Below are 26,416 nucleotides of genomic sequence, written 5' to 3' on the forward strand. Positions count from 1 at the left end.
AGTGAGACCCTGCCTCAAAAAAAAAAAAAAAAAAAAAATTCCGGCGGCAGGGGGGTTGGAAATAAACTGAATGCCAACCAATAATGGAATGGAAAAGTTAGAATGAATTAAAACTACTGAATGGAGCCGGGTGCGGTGGCTCACACCTGTAAGCCTGTAACTTCAGCCAGGCGTGGTGGTGCACGTCTATAGTCCCAGCTACTTGGGAGGCTGAGAAGGGAGAATCGCTTGAACCCAGGAGGCGGAGGTTGCAGTGAGCTGAGATCATGCCACTACACTCCAGTCTGGGCAACAGACTGAGACTCGGTCTCAAAAAACCAAACCAAAACAAACAAAAACTACTGAATGCGGTCATTTAAATGATATGGCAATACATCTGTGATAGACACCAAACTTCTAAAAAAACAAAGATATAAAATTATATATACAGCAGCACTTCAGCTTTATAAAATAAATGACACATGTCTTTTTTTATCTTTTCTGTACTTCTCTGTATTTCTGGATTTCCTACAATAGTCATTTCTAGAGTTTATGAAAATTTCTAAAGCTGTCTTCAAAAAATTCAAAGGCATCACTTTTTTTTCTCTGTCACTGGTGCCTAAATAAGGAAAAGCATCACTTGTGTTTATACTTAATAGAAATCAGTTTCATATCTGCTTTGGCTTTATTTTCTCAAGCTAGGGAGAGAGGTGTGCCATATTTAATCCATATGTATATATAACTCAATAATATTTATTCAGCATCAAGAAATAAGATGTATATGTAAATTGATTTACCCATTAATTAGAACGTGCATCTTAAATGTCAAAACTTTGGTGAAACTTAGATGGACATCTATCTAAAAATATACCACACTCAATCCTGATCGCTTAAATCAAGATTTAAAACAAGAGTAAGCCTTCTTATGATGATTCAGAATCATCATTAGGAACGTATAATAGTAGCTCTCAGGAACTACTGGGTCCTAGAGGGCTATCTGTCCCTATATTAATTAGGCAAGAATTGCTCAATTTTTTTATTATGCCAGCTACTTGTGGGTTTTTTTTTTTCCTTTTCCCTTGTGGTGAAACCAACAGCTATCCTTTCCCAGCACCACAGGGGACCTGCCTTTAGCAGCACCTGTAATTTTCCATTCTTATGTTGTTTTCGGTAATCTAAGAATAAGGAAACAATATCCACGTTTATAAGATTTATGTATAAAGTAAGAATTAATAGGCTTCAAACAAAGCTATCACCTAAAATGATTTGCACAAACTTAGATGATTCTGTTCTAGGTAGTCAAGGTTGCAATATAAATGATCTCCAAAGAGAGTGTGAGTTCTTGATTGTGCCTCATATCTTGCACCTTTACTCAACTGGCAGTCAAGTCTCAGGAACAGAAACCGCATATGCTGTTTCTCTTATCACATCATGGAAAGAGATATAAACCAGGAACCAAGGAACTTACTTCTATGCAGTTATTACACCCACAAGTTTTGTCACTTTCAGCCAAGTCTTTAAACTGTGGTACCTGTCCTGCATAACTTTTGGGGCTGCTTGAGAATTAAATTAGATCACAAACACACACACACCAAAAACCACTATGAAAAGTATAGGGCACTACAGAAAACTAAAATATTATTATAGTATTATACTGTGTTTATTTAACCCTGGATCAATATAGGTATCAATTCAGAAAATTCACACAAGATTGGGGATTGGTGGGAGAATGGGGAGGAGATGATGGTCAAAGGGTACAAAGTTTCCATTAGACAGGAGGAGTAAGTTATGAAGAGCTATTGTACAATACGGTTTCTACAGTCAATAATAATATATTGTAGACTTGAAAATTGTAGCTGGTCACAGTGGCTCATGCCTATAATCCCAATTCTTTAGGAGGCTGAGACAGGAGGATCCCTTGAGGCCAGGAGTTCAAGACCAGCCTGGGCAGCAAGACCCCAAGCAAGTCCCCATCTCTACAAAGAAAAAAAATTAAATTAGCTGGGCAGTCCCAGATACTCAGGGGGCTGAGGCAGGAGGATCACTTGAGCCCAGGAACTTGAGGCTGCAGTGAGCTATGATTGTGCCACTGCACTCCAGCCTGTGCTACAGTGAGACTCCATCTAAAAACAAAAAAAGGAAAGAAATAAAATTGCTGTGAGTACATTTTAAATGTTTTCACCACAAAAAAAGCTAACTAGGTGAAGTGATAGATGTTAATTAGCCTGACTTAATTATTCCATAATGTACACATATATCAAAGCATCATGTTGTATATTATAAATGTTTTGTCCATTAAAAATTAATATATTTTTTAAAATAAAAAAGAAGTTTTAAAAAAGAAAATTTATACCAGAAAGAATCGAACGAGACAGAGATGATTCTTATATTGCCCTCTAATAATCAGGAAACATTTATTATCTAGGAAGAACAATATCTATCCTAAGAGTTGGCATCTCTGATCCCTCCCCGCAAATCTAATCAGTTCCCAAGTATTTTCCACAACCCCTCACATCTGTCTCTTTCTTTCCTTTACCACTTCAAAATCCCAGTTTGGGCATTTATTACCTCACACCTGGGCTTCTAGAACAGCCTCTCACTGGCTCCACTCATGGCCTCTCTCTCTTTCTCAAAGCCCTCTGGCTCATATCTACTAGATCAATTTTCTTAAAATAGGCTGGGTGTGGTGGCTCATGCCTGTAATCCCAGCACTTTGGGAGGGCAAGGTGGGCAGACGGCTTGAGCCCAGGAGTTCGAGACCAGCCAGGGCAACATGGCGAAACCCCATCTCTACAAAAACAAACAAACAAACAAAAATTAGCCAGGTGTGATGGTGCGTGCCTGTAGTCCCAGCTACTGGGGAAGCTGAGGTGCGAGGATCGCTTGAGCCCAAGAGGTGGAGGTCGCAGTGAGCCGAGATTGTGCTGCTGCACTCCAGCCTGAATGGCAGAGTGAGACCCTGTCTCAAAAAAAAAAAAATCTTAAAATACCACTGTGATCATATCTACTCCAAACCTCAGCACTCTCCATTACCTTCTCCATCAAGTTCAAACTCCAAACTCCCAAGCTCAGTAGTCCCTGTGCAGCCCTAGCTGCCTCCTCGCCTTTATCTCTTACTACTCTCCCATACAAATCCTTCCTCAAACTGGTCTATTTAATTCCTTCAGATATGTCCTGTACTCTTCTGCCTCTAAGTTTTGGTGTACACAATTTCTCTTCACTTGCAATACTCTCTTCTTCACAGCTTGTCTCTTGGCCTATAGAAATTCAATCCATCCTTCAAGAACTAGTTCGAGAGCCACCTACTAGGCATAGTTTTTGATCACCAAGGAGGAAAAGATGGCAGATTCTAAAGTTAGACACATCTGGGTTTGAATTATAACTCCAGTCACTTACTGGCTGAGTGACACTGTGCATATTCCTTAATAACTCTGCCTCAGCTTCATCTTTAAGATGGGGATAAGAGCAACTTCCCTAAGGCATATTGTGTAAAGTAAATGAATTAATTCATGTAAAGCACTTAACATGATGCCTGGCATAGATGAGGACCCAAGAAATGTTAGATATTGTTATACTCTTATTATTAACATTGCCATTAGTGAACTTATCTTAATCTGAATTCAGACAATACTTATGGCCATCACAAACTCTTCACGTACCTATAGTATCATTCCCCTCCTTCTTCTTTTCCCTCTTACCTTATGTTTGTTCTTCCTCCAATGCCCCAGCCCCCCAGATTGCAAGATCCTGATGAACAGGTCAATTTCTTATACATCTTAGTATCTACAATGGTCACTCACACCTAGCATATTGTTTAATGCCTAATGAAACAACACTAAAGAGCTGGCAGTATTAAAATGCCCTGCATCCTATAGTGTAAAAGTATTAACAGCGTGCTTAAAGTGATTAATTAAAAAATGTAAATTTCCAGCCTCACAAAATTAAATCTCTTTTTTCATGGTCCTCTAGGTTCTTTTTGCTCTCTATTTTAAAACAAACAACCCAACCTATTCATACAGCAAGAGACAGAACAGCAAAATATATGGAGGTCAGACAGCAGCCAAATGCTAGAGTACAAGGACCTCGAAACAACTCAGCTGAACACAATTCTGGATGAAGTCCAATAGGAAGACAATTTAAAGGTAAAGGAAGCTGGCTTATCAGTTATGCTAATGACGCTGATTGTTACACCAGCCTTAGGATTCCTTTGCATACAGGGCCAAGTATAAACAACTGAAATAACCAGGCTAGCAGATATAGAAATATTAGTGATTTTGCTCAACAACTGAGCTTATTACATGATCAATTTAATTACCTATGTCAAAAGTGACTATTAACATACCTCAGGATTCTAAAGTAACTCAAGTTTTGGCTAATGAAGTCATATCAAGTGTACACGGTCTTACTGTATACTAATCATTCACTTCAAGTAAATTAGTACGATGACAACTTGATATACATATATTATCATAGCATAAACTATTTTCAACAGTGCCCAAGGAAAATAAATGTTACTATAGTACTGATTTTTTTTTTTTTTGCATGACTCTACTAACTTTCAATCGATTTCTTCAAAATCAAGCCTAGTAACCACAAACCAAAGAGTTTATTAGTGGAGTGAATTAAGAAGGTTTGATGGTATGTTAATGACTTTCCAAAAACTAGCATAAAGTACTACACACAAGAATAAATTATACTAAAATTTTATTCCTATGATACTTGTCTTCAGATGACCCCAAAACGTTTTACCAGCTTTGAAGTACAAGTATTCTCAAGTCACAAAATCTTAGATTAGAAATAGTCTTAGAAGTCCCCCACTGCAGGAATTCTTTATACCACCTCCCAGGCAAAATGTTTTCCAGCCTTTGCTTGAATATTTCCAGCAATGTGCACTCACTATTTTGCAAGGCAGTGCACTCCACTGTTACAAATTCTTCCTTACAATCACTGGAAATCTGCCTCCCTGAACCAAGAATCCCAGTTCTGCTCTCTGAAACAACACAAGATATATTAACCTTTGAAATAAAATCACTTAAGATATAGTTGTCAATCTGATCACACAAAATGCAATTAAAGCTCAGAAAAGAAGAAACCACAACCATACACAACAAAACTTTGAAATTCAGGAAATTATACTGAAATGACAAGCCAGCAAATTTCAGGATATCAAAGCTCACACCTTAGTTAACATACAAATATTAAGAGTAACCTGATTGATTTTTTTACAGTAGAAAGTGGTACAGTTTATTAAATACCTTTTTTTGCAAACTGATACTACCAAATCCACCAACACCGTTTTTAAAATTATAGTTCTGTAGGAAGTTCAAGGTGGTTTCCCAGTTGCTCGCATTTTCATTCAGTTTATTTCTCTCTAAAACATCTGGATGTTTGTTTTTTAAAGCCCATTTGCCCCACTGGTGCAATATATTGTTTTTAAAAATAAATATTTTCAAAAACGGAGCCTAAGAGAATGGAGTGTAAAAGAATGGGGGTGGGGCGAGGAGAGAAGGCAAAGACGGGCCCAGCGGAAAAGGCTGGTTACTGGGTATTTTCCTTCTGAGAGCATGCTTTATTGGCATAGGCATCTGAGGTAACGAGCCATACAAACACGACCTTAGAAAAAGAATGATCATGAGCAATGAGTGTAAGGCATAAATATCTGTAAGAAATTATGAAATATCTGTAAGGAAATAATTTGGCACTGATCACCAAGCAGCACCAGATGCTTCGGGACCTCATAAACGAAAGGTAAGAGGCCCAGGAAACAGAGATCATTGCTACCCTTTGGGGTGGGGGGCAGGCGGGAGAAACCAAGGAATAACTACCGTTGGGCAGTTCAAAGCCTGAACAGTACAGAGCAAAAGAAAGCCAGCAAGTGACTAGGGGAAGGCACACACCCTGGCGAGTCCGAAGAAGAGTGTGCAGTGCGCAAATACTGAACAGGTCTATGCAATGGTGTGGGTAAGAGATGTGGGTGTGGGTAAGGGGCAACGCAGGAGGCTCACGGTCCCCTCCCTGCAGCAGAGCAACAGAGGGTAAAAGAAGGGGGAGGGTGAAAAGCAAGAATGACTCATTACCAAAAGGAAGTGCTCAAGCCATAGGGAGGCATGCCACAGGGGATTTCAGGGCGAGGACTGTGAGGAGCTAGGTGCTCAGGGTGATGGGGGCAAAAATCAACGTCTTGTAGTTCCTGCTGCTAGTCTTTAAGATGGGGGTGTGGGGGGGTTCGCGGCAGCCGAGTGCCAAGGCCTGGGAAGCGGCGCGGCGCGTGCGCAGTGGCGTTCGGCGGGACCCGCTGAGGCAAAGCGGAGCCGCAGTGACAGAAGCAAGCGGAGCGGCCGCCAGGAAGGACTCACCGAGGCGCAGGGGCTGGAGGTGGTGCTGGGGGTAGGTGACCGCTGGACCGTGACCAAAGCCATCTAGGCGCTGCTGGGTTGTTCCGGGCAGGGCATTCTTGTCCTGAGTGTGGGGGGCGGGAGGGTGACGGAGCCGGGATGGGGAAAAGGGTGCGGGGTGAGGGTGAAGGGAACGGGGAGGAGGAGGAGGCCGCGGGAATGGCCGCAGACTCCGCACCCACCACCAGACTCTAGCCGACTGACGCGCCGAACGGGCGGCGGGCGGGCGGTTCGGCAGCTGCGGGGCACAATGAGCGCTCCCAGTGCGCAGGCGCCACCTGTCAGCTACCGCCTCTCCCCTCGGCGCGCGCCGCCGCCTGGTCTTAACCCTTGAGTTGCCGGAAGCCGGCCGAGTGCGTGCGCTTCGGGCCGCCGCACCCTCCTGCGTTTCCTCCTTCGCGCTGGAACCGCGCGGTTTGCCAGCGCTGAGTGCTGTGGAGTGGGGTGGGGAAGGGGCCGAAGGGAGCCAGCCCGGTGAGGGGTCCCAGGGCGGGGGGCCGCTGGAGTCTTCACTCCTGAGAGACAACCATTTTATGAGGTGGGGCGGCGCACAGCTTAACCAACCTTAAAAAAAAGCAGCTGAGATGAAAATCCTGAAGCAAACACGTTATCTATTGGGGAAGGGGTCCGCGGAGTTTCAAACCCTCTCACTGGGCGCAGACAGGACTGGGCTAGACCAGTTTACTCCCTTCACCCCGGCTCTCGGGGGCTTTTTCTCAACTTTCCCACCCTTCCGTCCATGTTTTATGATGAGACTTCTGGAAAGAAAACCATGTTCCGTTTGATACCCTGGAAAGGTTTGTGGTACCCTCATGCTTCCTCTATTGTCTGTCTAAAGATTTATTCATTATTCCTGGGGAGAAGAGAAGCTGAGCGCGCCTGGGAGTCCGAGGAAGCCGGGCTCGCTGAGTTGTGAGGGTCCAGCCTGCTATTGACCTCTCACTTGCCTCCTGCTGTGAAGACATTCTTTTAATTAAACAGGATTTGCTCGTTAAGCTTTCTTCTCCTTCCTCTCTAAATGTCATTCTTTCATAGACCTATGTAAAAATGTAGATTAAAAGATATTTTAAGGGAATGGTTTTCTCAGGGGTAAATTGTCTGCAGAACATAAGCAAAGAATGTAGTAGAAAATCAAGATTAAAAAGGAAAAAAATTGCACAATGCAAATATCACTGATTATTTACACAAAGAAAGAGAGTTGACAAGGCTATTTCTCAGCTTGAGTGGATGAGCTGGTAAATACCACCGTACATATCAAAGCTGTAGAAAACACACACACTCGGGAGTTTGCAGTTATTAAAACCCACCCCCTCCTGTTTGTCACTCAAACACTCTTGGATCTCATTGCTTCTTTTAAACTGACAGGGCTGTCATGAGCTCTTTCTGGCTGCTGTACTGTTAAACGCCACAAGAGTCCTCTGTGCTGAGCCTTTGTTCTCTCCCCGGGGCCCTGTGGTTGAAATAATTAGCAGGGAGGTTCCATCAAGAATCAGACACTGAGGGTCCCTGTACTGTACAGTCCTATGTAGGGTGTAGTGCAGAGAAGCCAGCTGGTAGGCTTTTGCCCCCTGGTGGTGATCAGGAGTGCCTGTGAGACAAAATTAAACAAAGATGTATGGTTCACAGATTAAACAATCTGACTGTGTTTTTCCCAGAGCTCCGTAGTAAACAGGAAAAGAGAAGGCAAGGTTCAAAAGTAAGAACTTTGAACCAATGCATGGGAGACCAAAGAGGAAACTAGATACATAGCCAAGAAATACACATAGCTAGAAGCTGAATGAACTCAAATAAATGAAATATATGTGCTTTATGAACCGAAGTATCATTCTAGAAAAAGTAATATTCAAATCTGTAGGTCTTAGTACTTGTATGTTGGTTCTCTGACTCAGGGAGGGCAACAATGATGATCTACTTTTTCATGGTAACATACTCTTCAGAAATTCTTTTGGAAGATGAAAGGCTTAAATCCATTAACCTTGCGGTGAGAAAGAGCACTACCATAGGAATCAGAAGACCTGGTTTCTAGTTCCAGCTCTAAAACCTTATGCAAATGGCTTGAACTTTTTGAGCTTTAATTCCTTTATCTCTACAATGGAACCCTAACTGACAGGATTCTTGAGATAATGTATGGTAAAGTGCAGAATAAACCATAAAGCCCTCTATGCAAGTAAGATAACTTTTTTTTTTTTTTTTTTTGAGACGGAGGCTCCCTTTGCAGCCCAGGCTGGAGTGCAGTGGTGCAATCTCGGCTCACTGCAACCTCCGCCTCCCGGGTTCAAGCAATTCTCCTGCCTCAGCCTCCCGAGTAGCTGGGAATACAGGGGCCCACCACCACACCCGGCTAGTTTTTGTATTTTTATTAGAGACGGGGTTTCACCGTATTGGCCAGGCTGGTCTTGAACTCCTGTCCTCAAGAGATCTGCCCACCTCAGCCTCCCAAAGTGCTAGGATTACAGATGTGAGCCACTGTGCCCGGCTTTTCTTTCTTTTCTTTTTTTTTTTTTTTTTTTTTGACACAGAGTTTCGCTCTTGTTGCCCAGGCTGGAGTGCAATGGCACAATCTCAGCTCACTGCAACCTCCACCTCCCAGGTTCAAGCTATTCTCCTGTCTCAGCCTCCTGAGTAGCTGGGATTACAGGCATGTGCCACCACGCCCAGCTAATTTTATGTCTTTTTAGTAGAGACGGGGGTTTCACCATGTTGGTCAGGCTGGTCTGGAACTCCTGACCTCAAATGATCCACCTGCCTTGGCCTCACAAAGTGCTGGGATTACAGGTGTGAGCCCCCGTGCCCGGCCATCATTCTTTTTCTTAATAGTAGAAGTAGATTAGTGGTCAAGACATGTTTCATCTGTAGGTAAGTGTGGAACATTTTTGTTCCACATATCTAAGGTGATAAAATCCTGATCAAAATTGAATTATGAGATGCCAAAATTCACATTGTTTGTATCAGGAAGTTAATTTATTAATTTTCAGGGGAAATATCTCTTCCTGGTATATACCTTTTAAGGAAAATAAGATTTGGAAATTATTGGTGCATGTTCATCAATTTATTTACTAATAATTGAGAAAATACTTATTGAATGTGTATCATATACTAGACACTGCTTTAAGAACAAGACAAATATTTATCTACCTCTTAGGGGCTCAAAGCCAATTAGTAGGGGAAAACACATCAACAAATAATTAGAGCATAGTTTAGTGGTACCATGACTTCTGTCACCTCTGCTAGGCGCGAAAGGAGGTATGTAGAAATATAGGAGAAGTCTATATACATACAAAGTTCTATAGAAACAAAGGAGACAAGGTCTGGGCAAATGTGCTCTTTATGATATTGGCTTTCAGGCTTTGTCTGCAGATCCCAGTGCAGTCACTTTGTGAATGGAGCTGGACCACAGTAAGCATTTGATGAAATCTATGCTTCGTGCCCCATTTATACCTAATTTCCCTAGGCTCCACCCTGGTTCCTGCTAGGTCTTCTGGTGAACTGAGAGAGGAGATATCTTCTAATAGAGTGAAGATCCTAGGATCCTCTTACTATTCTAGCTGAATTTGAGGAGAGAGAGGCCAAGAGCAGGATTCCCAAAAAAGAGACAAAAGTCCTCCTAGTTCTATTTATAGCACTTTCACTCTTCCCACCTATGATGCTGGAGGCCTGGTTGTACCACTGGAGTCCATTTAACCCTTAACTTGTATCAGTACTTCTTCCGGGGTGAAATTATAGGGGAGCTTGAAATCTCTGAGGTTAGCTGGTTCTCAAGCTTTGAGAACCTGATGAAAACTATTGACCTTCTCTCCAGAAAAATGTACTTGCATATTTCTCATACCTACTAAAACCTATCAAGGAACCAAGGTGAAGAATCCTGACCTAAATGTTAAAGGGGTGGTTCTCTACCTTTTTTTTCCACATCATGACATCCATAGAAATAATATTTGTACAGCACACTGGGATAAATTAAAGGGGATTTGGAGGCAACTAATTACATGGGGCTTGGTGAAAAAAAATTGTTTTCTTTATATTACTCACTTTTAATGAGAAAAATAAACATATTAAGGATGACACTAAATATTGAATTTGTATACGTTTCCAAACAAAGTTGTCTAAAAATTTAATGAAAAACCTGAGATTGCTTCTGTAAACATAACATTTTTTATACAGGATTTTATGATTGAAATGACTGCATGCAGTTCTTGAATGAGACAGTTTAACAGTGATCTCTTCAAATTCTTGGTAGTCATTATTGATGAGAACTTAGTTCATACAAGTAGGTGATAAAAAAACTTTTAAACAATTTTCACAATTCAAAATTTAAAAGTATAAATTATGATTGATAATATATCCACATTATCACAGGGTATTTCCTCATTACATTTGCCAATGGGAATTTCCCCATCTACCCATACACTTCATGTCGAGCATCTATTGCAAAATATTGATAAAGGTCTAATTTGCAGAGTATGATTGTGTTATTAGATCAATAATTCTGCATCTAACTTGAACATAATTAAAAGGGCACATCAGATATAAACAAAAGAAAGAATGCTATATACATAAAAAGAGAGATCGTAAGCTGAGTTCATCAGGAGTACCTAGCTGGCCTCCCTGCGTTTCCTGGCTTTATCCGAGGCTGTAAGTCCTGCTCTTTTGGTACCTGGAACATCCTCCAAAGCTCAGTGTTTATGATAGTCAGCAATGTGTACTACAATTGTCTTGTGAAAGTGATGACCTGGTGGTAGAATACTCCTTGGCTTTGCTTGGCAAGAACTTCATTGTGCTGTCCACAAGTGGGACCATGGGCATACTAGGGTGGGTATTCACACCCTGATTTTGGGGGGCTGCTGAGAATCTCTAGATCACACTGCTTCTTGCCAGGAGTGAATTACCTACATTTATCAACCACTCCAGTTCTTTTAAGTAACTCCTCAGGCTGAATAGATCCCTATCTTGCAATGTATCTATAACTCATTCATTGCATACCAAATGAAGTATTTCACTTAAAAGATGATGGCTTATATAGCTAAGCTTAAGAGAGAGCAAAAAAAAAGTGAGTAAAAAAAAAAGACACAAGAAATCATGGTCCTATCCTTGATAATCCAATCCCTTATATTTGAAACAACTTGGGCATAATTATAAGTATAAATTAATATAGCACAGATATATAAGAGCTGAGAGCAACTGCAGTATTATTGAGTCATATGTTGCCTTCACTTGGTTGTATTTTTTCTTAAGTTTTATAAAAACTTTAACTTTTACTAACTTCATTTAACTGTGTCCTGACAGGAGACAGAAAGAACACCAGCTTGGGTGGGGTGTGGTACCTCATGCCTGTAAGTCCAGTACTTTGGGAGGCTGAGGCAGGAGGATTGCATAAGGCTAGGAATTTGAGAGCAGCCTGGGCAACATAGTAAGACCTCATCTCTCCAAAAAATACCAAAATTAGCCAGGTGTGGTGGTACACACCTGCAGTCCTAGCTACTTAGGGAGCTGAGGTGGGAGGATTGCTTGAGCCCAGGAGGTTGAGGTTGCAGTGAGCTATGACTGTGCCATTACTCCAGCCTGGGTGACAGAGCAAGACCTTGTCTCAAAAAAACAGAAACTCTACCAGTTATTTGCCAAGAAATTTTAACAAAGAATTAATAACTAGATATAAAGTTGTTAAGTAGATAACTAAAAAAGTAAAAAGAGAAATCTAAGGTATCACAATGGTGAGTAATTCCTCCCACCTTAAGGGCTAGAAAACAAAAAAAAACAAAACAAAACAAGCAAACAAAAAAAAACAAAGGAAGCAAAGGGAAAAATTTAGAAACTTAGAGGATTGGCCCCACAAAGCTAAAACTAAGGTCTCTGAAGAGAAAGTGCTGCTCAGCTGGTGTTAGTGCCTCTGAGATCAGAGGAGGGGCTTCATGGCACCCAGGGTTCTGGGACACAGACTTCTGAAGCAGGAGCACTGGCTGGCTGGTGGTGGTGCCTTAGAGTAATGAAAATTATAGAACTATAGAAAAACTACTACAAACTGGATTCAGCTGTTGCTGCAAAAAGGAAATGCTGCTACCAGGATGAAGAAGCATTACTAGGTGAAGCACACAGGAACCAAAAGGCCACAAGAAGCAGTCAGGGAAAATGTGGCACATATACACCATGGAATACTATGCAGCCATAAAAAAGATGAGTTCATGTCCTTTGTAGGGACATGGATGAAGCTGGAAACCATCATTCTGAGCAAACGATCACAAGGACAAAAAACCAAACACTGCATGTTCTCACTCATAGGTGGGAATTGAACAATGAGAACACTTGGACACAGGAAGGGGAACGTCACACACTGGGGCCTGTTGTGGGGTGGGGGGAGAGGGGAGGGATAGCATTAGGAGATATACCTAATGTAAATGACGAGTTAATGGGTGCAGCACACCAACATGGCACATGTATACATATGTAACAAACCTGCACGTTGTGCACATGTACCCTAGAACTTAAAGTATAATAATAATAATAAAAAAAGAAGCAATCAGGGGACAGACAAGAAGGAGCAAGTCTCTTGTCTTCCCTTCAGGTGTGGGATGTCCCTCTGGTGCCCCCAGTTAGCATAGTATAACAAAGCCAGCTGGCAAGGCAAAGAAATGTGATTTTCAGGGTCTCAGCTTTAGCAACAAAGAAGAGTAAAAATGGGTGAATTTGGAGATAAGACAATAATTTAATAACTGGCACTTGATTGATATGGAAATTGATGCCAGAATGGAATTTATTTCCCATCCTCTGGTTTGCATGTATCTCTTAAAGACAGTTAAAGACCTTGCTACTTCCTGCTTCTCGGATACAATCAGCATACTTTCATCAATGTGATGCTGACTGGGAAGTCAAGATGCTCAATATCTCTGTAGACTATATTACGGCAGAGAGCTAGAGAAATGATGTAGCCCTGAGGCAAGACTGTGAAGGGATATTGTTGGCCCTGCCAAGTAAAACCAAACTGCTTCAGGTGTTTCTTGCCAATTTATATGGAGAAATAAGCACTTTCTGGGACAATAGCTACATACCAGGTGCCAAGGGCTGTGTTGATTTGCTCCAATAAAGATACTATGTATGGAAGAGGAGGTGCAAGTGGAGGCATAATCTGATAAAATTTACAGTAATCCACAGTCATTCTCCAAGATCCAGCCACCTTCTTCTTCACAGGCCAAACAGGCAAGTTAAATTGGTGTGAGGTAGCTTTCATCACTCCTGCTTCTTTTTTTTTTTTTTGAGATGGAGTTTCTGTTGCCCAGGCTGGAGTGCAGTGGCACGATCTCGGCTCACTGCAACCTCCGCCTCCCAGGTTCAAGTGATTCTCCCACCTCAGCCTCCCAAGTAGCTGGGATTACAGGCATGTGCCACCACGCCCGGCTAATTTTCATATTTTTAGCAGAGACCGGGTTTCACCATGTTGACCAGGCTGGTCTCAAACTCCTGACCTCAGGTAATCCACCCGCCTCGGCCTCCCTAAGTGCTAGGATTACAGGCGTGAGACCCTGTGCCCAGCCTCACTCCTGCTTCTTTCAGATCTTTACTGGTTTCATTAATCTCTGTAGTCCCCCATCCTCCCAACCCCAAGGAGGCAATATTTTTGTTTACTGTCCTGGTGTGTTTGAAGGGAGTTTGAGGGGAGGTTTTCAAAGGCTTCCACTTGGCCCTTGCTACTATAATAGTCCTTATTCCAGAGTCAGAGAACGGATATAGAGATCCTGCCAGTTACCAGTATCTCTGTTCTAATTATATATTCAGGGACTGATGAAATCACCACAGGGTGGTTCTATAGCCCTACTAAACCACTGTGATTCAAACTTGAGTTAAGACTCCATCTGGCCACCGCAAACCCCCACTTAAACTTATGGACTGAAGTGGTATTTTGGATCCCCAGGATTAACATCAGTTTAGAATCAGTGTTTAGATATCTCTGAAAAACCTGGATATTCCTTTTCCCTCGCACAAAGCCATTTTAGGAAATGGCCATCAATCTCTGTGGAAGAGACTTAGAGGAAGATTTTTCAGTATATACTAGGGCAATGCTACAGAGGTCTTTCTCAAAGGGACCCACCTTTCAATTAAGGAACTGGGTGAGAGGTTGGAATTCTCCATTGTGGTGACTAAAATTATATTTTTGGCCCTCATACAGGCAGACCTGGGAGATATTTTGAGTTTGGTTCCAGACCACTACAATAAAGAGAACATCACAATAAACTGGTCACATGAAGTTTTGGTTTCCCAATGCATATATAAAAGTTATATTTATACTATTGTCTATTAAGTGTGCAGTAGCATTATGTCTAAAAAATGTGCATATCTTAATTTAAAAATACTTTTTTTGCTAAAAAATGCTAACAATCATATGAGCCTTTATCCACTCAAAATCTTTTTGCTGATGGAGGATCTTGCCTCGATGTTGATAGCTGATAACTGATCAGAGTAGTGGTTGCTGAAGGCTAGCGTGGCTGTGAAAATATCTTAAATTAAGACAATTGAGTTTGCCACATTGATTGACTCTTCCTGTCTTGAATAATTTCTCTGTAACATTCGATGCTGTTTGATAACTTTTTACCCACAGTGGAACTTCTTTCAAAATTAGAGTCAGTCCTGTCATATCCTACCACTGCTTCAACAACTAAGTTTATGTAGTATTCTAAATCCTTTGTTGTCATTTCAATGATGTTCACAGTGTCTTCACCAGGAGTGATTCCACCTCAAGAAACTGCTTCTTTGCCCATCTATAAGAAGACATTCCTCATTCATTCAAGTTTTATCATGAGATTGCAGCAATTCAGTCACATCTTCAGGCCTCACTTCTAATTCTAGTTCTCTTGCTATTTCCATTACATCTGCAGTTACTTCCTCCACTGAAGTCCTGGGGCCCTCAAAGTCATCCATGAGGGTTGGAATCAATTTCTTCCAAACTCTGTTAATGCTGATATTTTGACTTCCTTCCATGAATCACAAATGTTCTTAATGACATCTAGAATGGTGAATCCTTTCAAGAAGGTTTTCAATTTACTTTGCCCAAATCCATCAGAAATCACTATCTATGGAAGCTATAACCTTATGAAATGTATTTCTTAAATAAGACTTGAAAGTTGAAATTGGTCTTTGATCCATGGGCTGCAGAATGGATTCTGTGTTGGCAGGCTTGGGAGCAACATTAATTACCTTGTACATTTCCATCAGAGCTCTTAGGTGACCAAGTGCACTGTCAATGAACAGTAATATTTTGAAAGGAATCAATTTTCCTGAGCAGTAGATCTCAAGGGTGTATTTAAAATATTCCTTAAGCCATACTGTAAACAAATGTGCTGTCATCCAGACTTTATTGTTCCATTTATAGAGTACAGACAGAATAGATTTAGCATAATTCTTAAGGGTTAAGATTTTTGAAATGATAAATGAGCATTGGTTTCAACTTAAAGTCACCAGCTGCATTAGCCCCAAACAAGAGAGTCAGCCTATCCTTTGAAGCTTTGAAGCCAGATGTTGACTTCCCTCCAGCTATGAAATCCTAGATAGCATCTTCTTCCAATAGAAGGCTGTTTTGTCTGCATGGAAAATCCATTGTTTAGTGTAGCCACCTTCATTGATGATCTTAGTTAAATCTTTTGGGTAACTTGCTGCAACTTCTGCATCAGCACTTGCAGCTTCACCTTGCACTTTTAAGTTATGAAGATGTCTTCTTTCCTTAAACCCCATGAATCAACTTCTGATAGTTTTCAGCTTTTCCTCTGCAGCTTTCTCACCTCTCTCAGCCTTCACAGAATTGAAGAGAAGTTAGGGCCTTGCTCTGGATTGGGCTTTGGCTTAAGGGAATGTTGTAGCTGATTTGATCTTCTATCCAGACCACTAACACTTTCTCCATATCAGCATATCTGCTATATGAATTCTTCAAACACTTTTTGAACCTTGAGTGTTTGTTCCTTCTGCTTCAAATTTCTTACTAGTCTTTTACCATCCAGCTTCCTTTGTGAAAATGTCCCTAACTACCCTGGGAAAATTAATTGCTTATTTCTCTATTCCTTAACATTTTGTGTGTACCTCTGCTCTTGCACTTTGCAGATTGAATTGCATCTCTTTCCCTCACTGAACTGGGAACTCTTTTTTTTTTTTTGAGACAGAGTTTCGCTCGTTGCCCAGGCTGGAGTGCAATGGCATGATCTTGGCTCACTGCAACCTCCGCCTCCCGGGTTCAAGCCACTCTCCTGCCTCAGCCTCCTGCATAGCTGGGATCACAGACACCTGCCAACACACCCAGCTACTTTTTTGTATTTTTAGTAGAGACAGGGTTTCACTATGTTGGCCAGGCTGGTCTCGAACTCCTGACCTCAGGTGATCCACCCGCCTTGGCCTCCCAAAGTGCTGGGATTACAAGCATGAGCCACTGCACCTGGACTAAACTGGGAACTCTTCAAGGCAGGTCTTATTCATCCTTTTAAGCCCCAACATTTGCCTGCATATAGAAAGCACCTAATAAAGTCTTATTGAGTTGAATTTATCTGAGTGCATCCAAACCAAATAGATTTTAAAAGAAATGGAAGGAAACTTCTCAGCAATTTCAGGAGATGGACACCATAAGCAAAGAAATGAGGCTGTTGAGAATATACAGTTGGGAGCTATCACATAAATTTATTTTCTATTATTTATTATTTATTAAGCGCTTCAAAAAGACTTTGAGGCAGCTATTTTTAAATGTTGGAAACTCTTCTCTCCAAAGGCAGTACTTTTGGTTTATTTAGCTAGAACATGTGTTATGTTGATAAAAAGAAAAGGGAATGGCTGGGTGCGGTGCCTCACACCTGTAATCCCAGCACTTTCGGAGGCTGAGGAGGGTGGATCACTTGAGGTCAGGAGTTCAAGACCAGCCTGGCCAACATGGTGAAACCCCGTCTTTACTAAACGTACAAAAATTAGCCAGGTGTGGTGGTGAGCACCTGTAGTCCAGCTACTCGGGAGGCTGAGGCAGGAGAATCACTTGAACCCAGGAGGCGGAGGTTGCAGTGAGCCGAGATTGCGCCACTGTACTCCAGCCTGGGCGACAGAATGAGACTCTGTAAAAAAAAAAAAAGAAAACAAGAAAAAAAAAAGAAAAGAAAGAAAAGGGAATATGCTAGTGCATTAGATACATACTATTTCAAATTAGAGTCTCTAGACTGTGACTGTCCTGGAGGCAGAGACTGTGTGAATATAATTTACTCTTTACACAACAACACATAGCTCATATATATACAAACTCTTAAATGATTTTTGGCATGGCAGTGATTTGATAATCTGTGAATCTACAGTCATTTGCAGTAAAGTGGGGATCTGGTAATTATTTATTTTAATACCTCAATATAAATAAATAAACCAGATAAGTCACATTCTTCTGGAATTCTCCCTTGCCAAAAAAAATGCCTTTTGAGATATTATTATTCTATTCTCTATCTACCTTTCTTGCATGAATTAGGTAGCCATAAAAGTTTCACTTTACCTCACCTTGTTATCTCAAAAATTAATGAGGATGACAATCATGTTAAAAATGCAATTGCATTACTGTTGCTGTATTTTTTTTTTAATGATGGTAGTAATGATTACTATGGTGAGTTTTCTTGTCTCCTGAGCAATGATCTAGCTTTGGTCAGTAGCAACAGTCATAACAGTAATACAGTTGGAAAAGTTCAGCAGTTGAGAATTTATCATTCAATAGAATTGTGGGGTGAGGTGAGGGCAGGAGTGAGGGAGATTTTTTTACTTCTGGAGTACTTTGTGATGTTTATTGATATTTTCTTTCTTTTTGTTATTAATACTGGTCTAGTAATATTCTTCTATACCATTTGGTGATACCTTTTGGAGTCCAAATGAATGAGTCAACAACTCAAGAGGAACTCAGACCTGCTCAGGTTCTTGTCCTACATAGGTTTATTACATTTATGGGAAGATTTGAGATTCAACATTCTTGGGAAAATTGAGATGCAATATCACAGTCTATCATTTAATTATTTCTCTTTTTGGTTGAAGTATTCTGCATCAGGTTTTGACAGAAATGCTGAAAAGGGGGTCAAAATAACAGTTGAGTCATGGCGACCTGCTTCTAGTTGGTTGGCATTCCTTGATTATATATAAAAGTCTGTTATTGTTTGAATTTGTTGATACAACTACTTTGTGTAATTTTATTTGGCATGCTATTTACTCATTATGTGAAATTTTTAAAAATTAAAAGCTTACTGTATTAAAGTATAAGACAGTAGTTTAATCTACAGCTCTTTTTGGTTGCCATTTACTAACACTGTTTCCATTTCAGGAAAATGGAAAAGAAGACAAAGAGAGGAAATGGAACTTAACTGAAGTGAAAGAGCTTCATGAGGTAGAGTTGGCATGAATAAATCAGATATTAATGCTGGGAATAAGCTAGATAAATCAATTTTATTATGATAAAAGAAAAGATGTGGGTATTCAAAAAGATAACTAAAATTGCAAAAGGAAAAGGACAAACTCATGTTGATTATTAAGCTGATTCATTTGAGTAAGTTGCAGGAAACTTCCACAGACAGGTAAATTATTTGTGAAGAACTGTTATGAATTACAGATAAATAAAGACTGCTTTCTAAAGTTACCCTAAAAACTGTAACCACCAGCTTTTAGGGTCACTTTACTATCATGCTGAAAATGTAATTTCCAGGTTAATCATTTAAGTAACTTTGTGTTTAAATAAATACAAGGCTACAATAAAGAAGAACATTTCATAGAAAAGGGGAGGCAATTAAAAATAGTCCTATAGATTCACAAGTGAGTTGACTAATGCGAGTTTTTAAAATATCCTATTGATTGTCGATGGCTCACACTTGTAATCCCAGCACTTAGGAGACCGAGGTGGATCACTTGAGGTCAGGAGTTCGAGACCGGACTGGCCAACATGGCGAAACTCCATCTCTACTAATAATACAAAAATTATCTGGGCCTGGTGGTGCATGCCTGTAATCCTAGCTACTTGAAAGGCCAAGGCAAGATAATCACTTTAACCCGGGAGGTGGAGGTTGCAGTGAGCTGAGATCGTGCCACTGCACAATTCCAGCCTGGGCAACAGAGTGAAACTGCGTCTCCAAAAAATATATATATATATAGAGTCAGATTTTTAAAGTACATTAGCATGTATACAAAAACTATTTTGTTGCTATTCATAAAATTAATCTTTAATTTCCTCAGTTAAGATTAAATGCTTTTTCTTTTTGCCACAAATACAGAAAGTGACTTCTAGTAGTAAAACAGTAGCATTTCCAAAGATCTGATTTCCTTATGCTATGGTCTCAAATCATGTTTCTATAAAGTATTGTATAATTCAAGAATTAATGTACACCTAAAATGATATTCCTAGCATATTACTTTGTTAGTAATAGGAAGATTTGATGACATTTTGAACCAACACATTTTATCTTGTAAATGCAGAAAATACGCTGTGATTACCTCTTTGCTTCTAATATACAGCATTAGATCCCAGAAAAATTAATTAGGAATGTTTGGTTAACTCTTACAAAGCAATTAACTTTCCTTTAGTTGGAATAATTTATACAACTTTGTCGAAAATCAAGTCACATTGAAATTGGTGATTTTTTTCCTCTTTTCAAAGACTTTACAGAGTGTGCCAGATGTTCCTGTAAAAGAGGCCACCAACAATGTGGTGGAGAAAGCAATGGATGAAATCAAATCCCAAGGTAGAGAACTAGCCTTTCTCTTATACAATAGAATCTAAAACTGGCTGGGCATGGTGGCTCACACGTGTAATCCCAGCACTTTGGGAGGCCGAGGCGGGTGGATCACCAGAGGTCAGGATTTCGAAACCAGCCTGGCCAACATGGTGAAACACCATCTCTTCTAAAAATACAAAAAATTAGCTGGGCGTAGTGGCGGGTGCCTGTAATCCCAGCTACTCTGGAGGCTGAGGCAGGAGAATTGCGTGAACCGGGAGGCGGGGGTTGCAGTGAGCCAAGCTCATGGATTGCACTCCAGCTTGGGCGACAGAGCGAAACTCCATCTCAAAATAAATAAATAAATAAAAGAATCTAAAACTATCATTAAAATTTTACTGGGGATGCATTCTTCAAGATTTTGCATTTTAAAGATGTAATTTCAGGGGATATTTTATTTTATTTTTACTTTTTAGTGATGGATCTTGCCCTGTCACCCAGACTGAAGTTCAGTGACACGGTCATAGTTCACTGCAGACTCAAAGTCCTGGGTTCAAGTGATCCTCCCACCTCAGCCTCCAGAGTTGCTGGAACTATGGGCGCACATTACCTCACCCAGCTAGTTTTTTATTTTTTATTTTTGTAGAGACAAGTTCTTTCTATGTTGCCTGGGCTGGTCTCGATCTCCTGGACTCAGGCGATCCTCCTGTCTCAGCCACCAGAGTCACTGAGATTATAGGCCAGAGGGTATTTTAAATGCAGTTTGGGAAATAATTTAAAATGTATTTCATTCACCTTCTATTAATGCTTTTGAGGCAATTTATGATTATTCATCTTGCACTTAAAGAGAAAATTTATCTGAGAAAGCTGACTGACATCTAGCAGGCAACCCACTAATACAATAATAAAATGAACTCCAGTGATTTGGGCTGCTTATAGTCCTTGGCCCTGTGTATTGTTTTTGTTTTTTTGTTGTTGTTGTTGTTTTGTTGTTTTTTGTTTTTTGTTTTGTTTTGTTTTGTTTTGTTTTGTTTTGTTTAAGATGAAGTTTTGCTCTTGTTGCCAAGGGCGAAATGCAATGGTGCAATCTTGGCTCACTGCAACCTCAGCCTCCCGGGTTCAAGCGATTCTCCTGCCTCAGTCTCCCGAGTAGCTGGGATTACAGGCATGTGCCACCACGCCCGGCTAAGTTTGTATTTTTAATAGAGACGGGGTTTCCCAATGTTAGCCAGGCTGGTCTCGAACTCCCAACCTCAGGTGATCGCCTGCCTTGGCCTCCCAAAGTGTTGGGATTACAAGCGTGAGCCACTGTGCCCGGCCGATACTGTTTATTGTTTTTACTCTTGTATTTGACCACATATTTATTCCATTTGATCCAAAGCTTGACTCCTAGCCCCATCCTTAACCCAAATTCCACATAATCATGCAAATTGAAAATTTATAGGATTAAAAACTCTTCAAAAAAGTAGAGAAGACATTCATCTCTTTCATTACAGCTCTTTTAACTCCAAATACTTAGTGAAATCCATACCACCAATACTAAACATTGAATGTTTAGTATATGCTAGGCTGAGCTAGGACTGAAGTATAATAAAATCAAAGTGTTTTCTAAACTATAAATTGATATATAGATGCTAGTTGTAATTTTTAGGTGCTGGGTTGTTTTTTTTTCCCAAAGTGTTCTTCTCTCTTTTTAAACCAACTAAGAGTAATTATTTACTATTTCTTCCTAGTAATACACATTGTAATACATATTCATTAAAACCCAAACTTTCACTTGTTGTGGTGGCTTATGCCTGTAATCCCAGGACTTTGGGAGGCTGAGATGGGAGGATCATTTGAGGTCAGGAGTTCGAGACCAGCCTGGGCAACACAGCAAGACCCAATCTCTAAAAAACAATTTTTTTTAAGAGAAAAAAAAAAGGAACCAAACTTTCCTTCAAATTATACTGCAAGGCTATAGTTCCTGAAATAGCATGGTACTGGTATAAAAGTAGACACACAGACATAATAGAGAACCCAGAAATTAAACCAAATACCTACAACCAATCTTGACAAAGCATACAAAAACATAAACTGGGGAAAGGATACCCTATTTAATAAATGTTGCTGGGGAAATTGGCTAGCTACATGTAGAAGAATGAAACTGGATCCCTATCTCTCACCTTATACAAAAATCAACTCAGGATGCATCAAAAACTTAAATCTAAGACCTGAAACCTTAAAAATTCTAGAAAATAACCTAGGAAAAACTCTTTTGGACATTGGCTTAGGCAAAGAATTTATAATGAAGACTCCAAAAGCAAATGCAATAAAACAAAAAATAAATAAATGGGACCTAATTAAACTAAAAAGCTTCTGTACAGCAAAAGAAATAACCATCAGACTAAACTGACAACCCACAGAATGGAAGAAAATATTTGCTGTGTGTCCAACAAAGAACTAATATCCAGAATCTACAAAGATCTCAAACAAATCAGCAAGAAGAAAAAAATAATTATCCCATCAAAAAGTGGGCAAATGACATGAACAGACATTTCTCAAAAGAATATATACAAATGGCCAATGAACACGTGAAAAAGTGCTGAACATCACTAATCATCAGGGAAACGCAAATTAAAACCACGATGAAATACTACCTTACTCCTGCAAGAATGATCATTATTAAAATGTCAAAAAAACAATAGATGTTGGCATGGATATGGTGAAAAGCTAATGCTTGTACACTGCTGGTGGGAATGTAAATTAGTATAACCTTTATGGAAAAGAGTATGGAAATTTCTTTTTTTTTTTTTTTTTTTTTTTTTTTTTTTTGAGACAGAGTCTTGCTCTGTCGCCCAGGCTGGAGTGCAGTGGCACGATCTTGGCTCATTGCAAGCTCCGCCTCCCGGGTTCACGCCATTCTCCTGCCTCAGCCTCCCAAGTAGTTGGAACTTCAGGCACCTGCCACCACGCCCGGCTAATTTTTTCTATTTTTTTAGTAGAGACGGGGTTTCACCATGTTAGGCAGGATGGTCTCGATCTCCTGACCTCGTGATCTGCCCGCCTCAGCCTCCCATAGTGCTGGGATTACAGGCGTGAGCCACCACGCCCAGCTGAGTATGGAAATTTCTTAAAGACCTAGAAGTAGATCTACCATTCAATCCAGCAGCCCCACTAACTGGGTATCTACCCAAAAGAAAATAAGTCATTATATTAAAAAGACACCTGCATATGTATGTTTATTGCAGCACAATTCACAATTGCAAAGATATGGAACCAACCTAAGTGCCCACCAACCAATGAGTGGATAAAGAGCACTTCGGAAGGCCGAGGTGGGCAGATCACAAGGTCAAGAGATCGAGACCATCCTGGTGAAACCCCGTCTCTACTAAAAATACAAAAATTAGCTGGGTGTGGTGGCAGGTGCCTGTAGTCCCAGCTACTTGGGAGACTGGGGCAGGAGAACTGCTTGAACCCAGGAGGCAGAGGTTACAGTGAGCCGAGATCATGCCACTGCACTCCAGCCTGGCAACAGAGCGAGACTCCATCTCAAAAAAAAAAGAAAAAGAAAATGTGGTATATACACACCATGGAATACTACTCAGCCATAAAAAAGAATGAAATGATATCTTTTGCAGCAACTTGGATGGAGCTGAAAGCCATTATTCTAAGTGAAGTAACTCAAGAATGGAAAGCCAAATACCATCTGTTCTCACTTGGAAGTGGGAGCTAAGCTATGGGTATGCAAAGACATGCAGAGTGATATAATGGGCATAGACTCAGAAGCGGGAGGGTGGAAGGAGGGGCAAGGAATTTAAAAAAACTACATATTGGGTACAATGTACACTAGTCAGGTGATGGGTGCACTAAAATCTCAGACTTCACCACTATACAATTAATCCATGTAACCAAAAATCACTTTTACCCCTGAAAATTTAAAAATTTTTTTTAAAAGAACCAAACTTTCCAACACTTACTCTGTCTTTCTTATAAACTTAGTACTGTTTTCACAGCTTCACTAACTTCTAAAAATTTTCTTCCTGGCAAGTCTTTACTTGTCCTCTTCTACCTGTCCCCACCTCCTGTTTTTCTGATTTTACTTCCTTATGCCAAACATCTACCACCAACACTACATACATATACTTTGCCTTTACCTTAATCACTTAGGCCAGGTTTATAAATTAACTCATTCATTTTATTTTATTTTATTTTTTGAGATGGAGTCTTGCTCTGTCGTCCAGGCTGGAGTGCAGTGGCGCAATCTCAGCTCACTGCAACCTCCGCCTCCCGAGTTCAAACGATTCTCATGCCTCACCCTCCCAAGTAGCTGGGATTGCAGCCACCTGCCACTATGCCCATCTAATTTTTGTATTTTTAGTAGAGACGGGGTTTCACCATGTTGGCCAGGCTGGTGTCGAACTCCTGACCTCAGGTGATCTGCCCACCTTGGCCTCCCAAAGTGCTGGGATTACAGGCTTGAGCCACCGCGCCTGGCCTAAATTAACTCGTTCATTTTAAAGATGCCAAACAGAATTTTGATCTAGGTAATATGTTATAAATTTAATTAGGTGTTCACTTTAATTAGCTTGTGGCCACATTTGCACCTGCAAAACTGTACATATGTATTTCATCAGGTAATTTTTCACCTCCCCAGAAAACATATCAAGCAAGAGTTTGTGGTCTTTCCTCTTCTTGTACTTTCAATTTCTCTTACTGCTTTTCAATGTATGGTAGAGAGAAATGTGTTTTGTTTAAATCTATTTATCCCAGTGTATGATATGAACTGAAAACATTGCAGTTGCTTATTCTGATATCAAACACAATGCAGTGTACTTATTTATTAAATAATCAGTCACTATCAAAACTTTTTACTCTAAATCCCTCATTTGTGAATGTGTGTATATATGTGGGTATATACAAAGTAGGAAGAGGAACTATTACTGCAATTTCAACAGGTCAAAGGAAGTGTCTTCATCCTTGTTACATACTTGTCAAAATTAAAGTCATGTTACCTTGATAAGCAGCTCCCAACATGCACTCAAATACATATCGTTGCATAGAAAATACTGTGGTTAAATATATCATGTCAATTCCTCATTTCTTTACCCTTGTTTTTCTACTTTTCAGGCTGAGCTTAACTTGCATTTTGAGAATTTTTTTTAACTATCAGTTTGCTCAGTTATATTCTTATTACACAGCCCTAAGATTAACAGTGTTTTGTAGGAAACTGCCTTTTCCTTTATCTATTGAATTTTAATTCCGGTGGTGTTTAGTAGTACTTCTTTACCTCCTTCCTTTGCAGCAGTCATTCTACATCATGTGCCAATGTTAAGAAATCCTGATAATAAGGACAAAGCAGCTGAGTTTCAAACAGGGCCTGTGTTTAAAGAAAACATCATACAGCTTAAGTAGCCCTGCTGGGTCAATTTTCACCAGTTTAATCAGCAGCCAGACCCACTAATGTTATATGCCTCCTTGTGAAGAAAGAGCCTGCTAAGACTTATTACAATATGAATTATAATTCATTCCTATTTATGTCCTTAAATAGGCTTTTTACTGAGGCTCTGCCCAGCAGTGGGCCATACACTGAGAGCCGAAAATGATAAAAGTCACTTATAAGGCTAGACTTTTCAAAATATGTACAAGGAATTCTTTTGTGTTCCTACTTATTTAGTTGAAAGCATTTATACTCATAGTGCCTGGATAGTTCTTTTTATATTAGGAGGTAGACCACTAGAGTGGTGAAGATGTACATATTGGGGGCAGAGCTTGAAAGGCTTTTGATTCTTGGAAAAGTTTAGGAAGATGATCCTGAAAAAGAATTCCAGCGCCTGGCACACAGTGAGAAATTAATAGTTATTTATTGAGTGAGTATATAAATGAATGAATCAATCAATCTTAAAAGGTTTAGGATGTCCAACTAGAGACCTGCTAAAAAAATCCAGTACATCTTTGAAACTATTCAATTAAACCTCTGAATTAAATTGCCCTTGGGGCAGTGCTGTAATTTGTGATCCATGTATTCAGAGGTCACTCAGTCAAAAGACAGCTTCATATAGGCTTGTGCAGAATCCTGATTTATTGACCCTGTTGTTGCTGTGCCTCTTTTTATTGTTTTTGTGGTTCTAAGAGAGAAGTGTTTGACTACAGTGGTAACCAAACACATGTCTACTTCCATTCTGTACATCGGTGGGGACAATGCAAGCACTAGGATTATTGCTTAGCAACCTATAATAGCCAAGTACACTAGAAGAGCACTAACAGGCTGCAATGAAGATGGAGAATGCCTTAGTCCATGTGTGAGTTTACTAATGAGCCATGGCAGATGGGCAGATATTAAGTTGCCATATATCCTTAATGCAGGAGGAGGAATTGTCTGCCTTG

The 26,416-nt window shown here is 40.2% G+C and overlaps 2 protein-coding genes across 11 annotated transcripts in view; one reads left to right on the top strand and one right to left on the bottom strand.

Moving 5' to 3' along the window:
* The window catches only part of SSH2 (slingshot protein phosphatase 2), a 301,444-nt gene extending 294,802 nt beyond the window's left edge, over positions 1-6,642 (bottom strand). The window contains exon 1 of one of the 3 annotated variants that reach the window (XM_024234588.3): positions 6,336-6,642. In XM_024234588.3, coding sequence (XP_024090356.1) covers positions 6,336-6,398 — 63 coding nt within the window. In that variant the 5' untranslated portion in view covers positions 6,399-6,642. The remainder of the gene's footprint in view (positions 1-6,335) is intronic. The other 2 variants (XM_024234586.3, XM_063718080.1) reach the window with 2 other exon arrangements.
* The window catches only part of EFCAB5 (EF-hand calcium binding domain 5), a 194,995-nt gene continuing 174,712 nt past the window's right edge, over positions 6,134-26,416 (top strand). For 3 of the 8 annotated variants that reach the window (XM_054536588.2, XM_054536591.2, XM_054536593.2), the window contains exons 1-3: positions 18,057-18,268; positions 18,670-18,732; positions 19,993-20,077. In XM_054536588.2, the coding sequence (XP_054392563.2) occupies positions 18,227-18,268; positions 18,670-18,732; positions 19,993-20,077 (190 nt within the window). In that variant the 5' untranslated portion in view covers positions 18,057-18,226. Of the gene's footprint in view, positions 6,367-18,056; positions 18,269-18,669; positions 18,733-19,992; positions 20,078-26,416 lie in introns of those variants that run through there. The other 5 variants (XM_054536587.2, XM_063718078.1, XM_063718079.1 and 2 more) reach the window with 5 other exon arrangements.

Source organism: Pongo abelii, chromosome 19 (assembly GCF_028885655.2).
Source record: "Pongo abelii isolate AG06213 chromosome 19, NHGRI_mPonAbe1-v2.0_pri, whole genome shotgun sequence".
NCBI lineage: Eukaryota > Metazoa > Chordata > Mammalia > Primates > Hominidae > Pongo > Pongo abelii.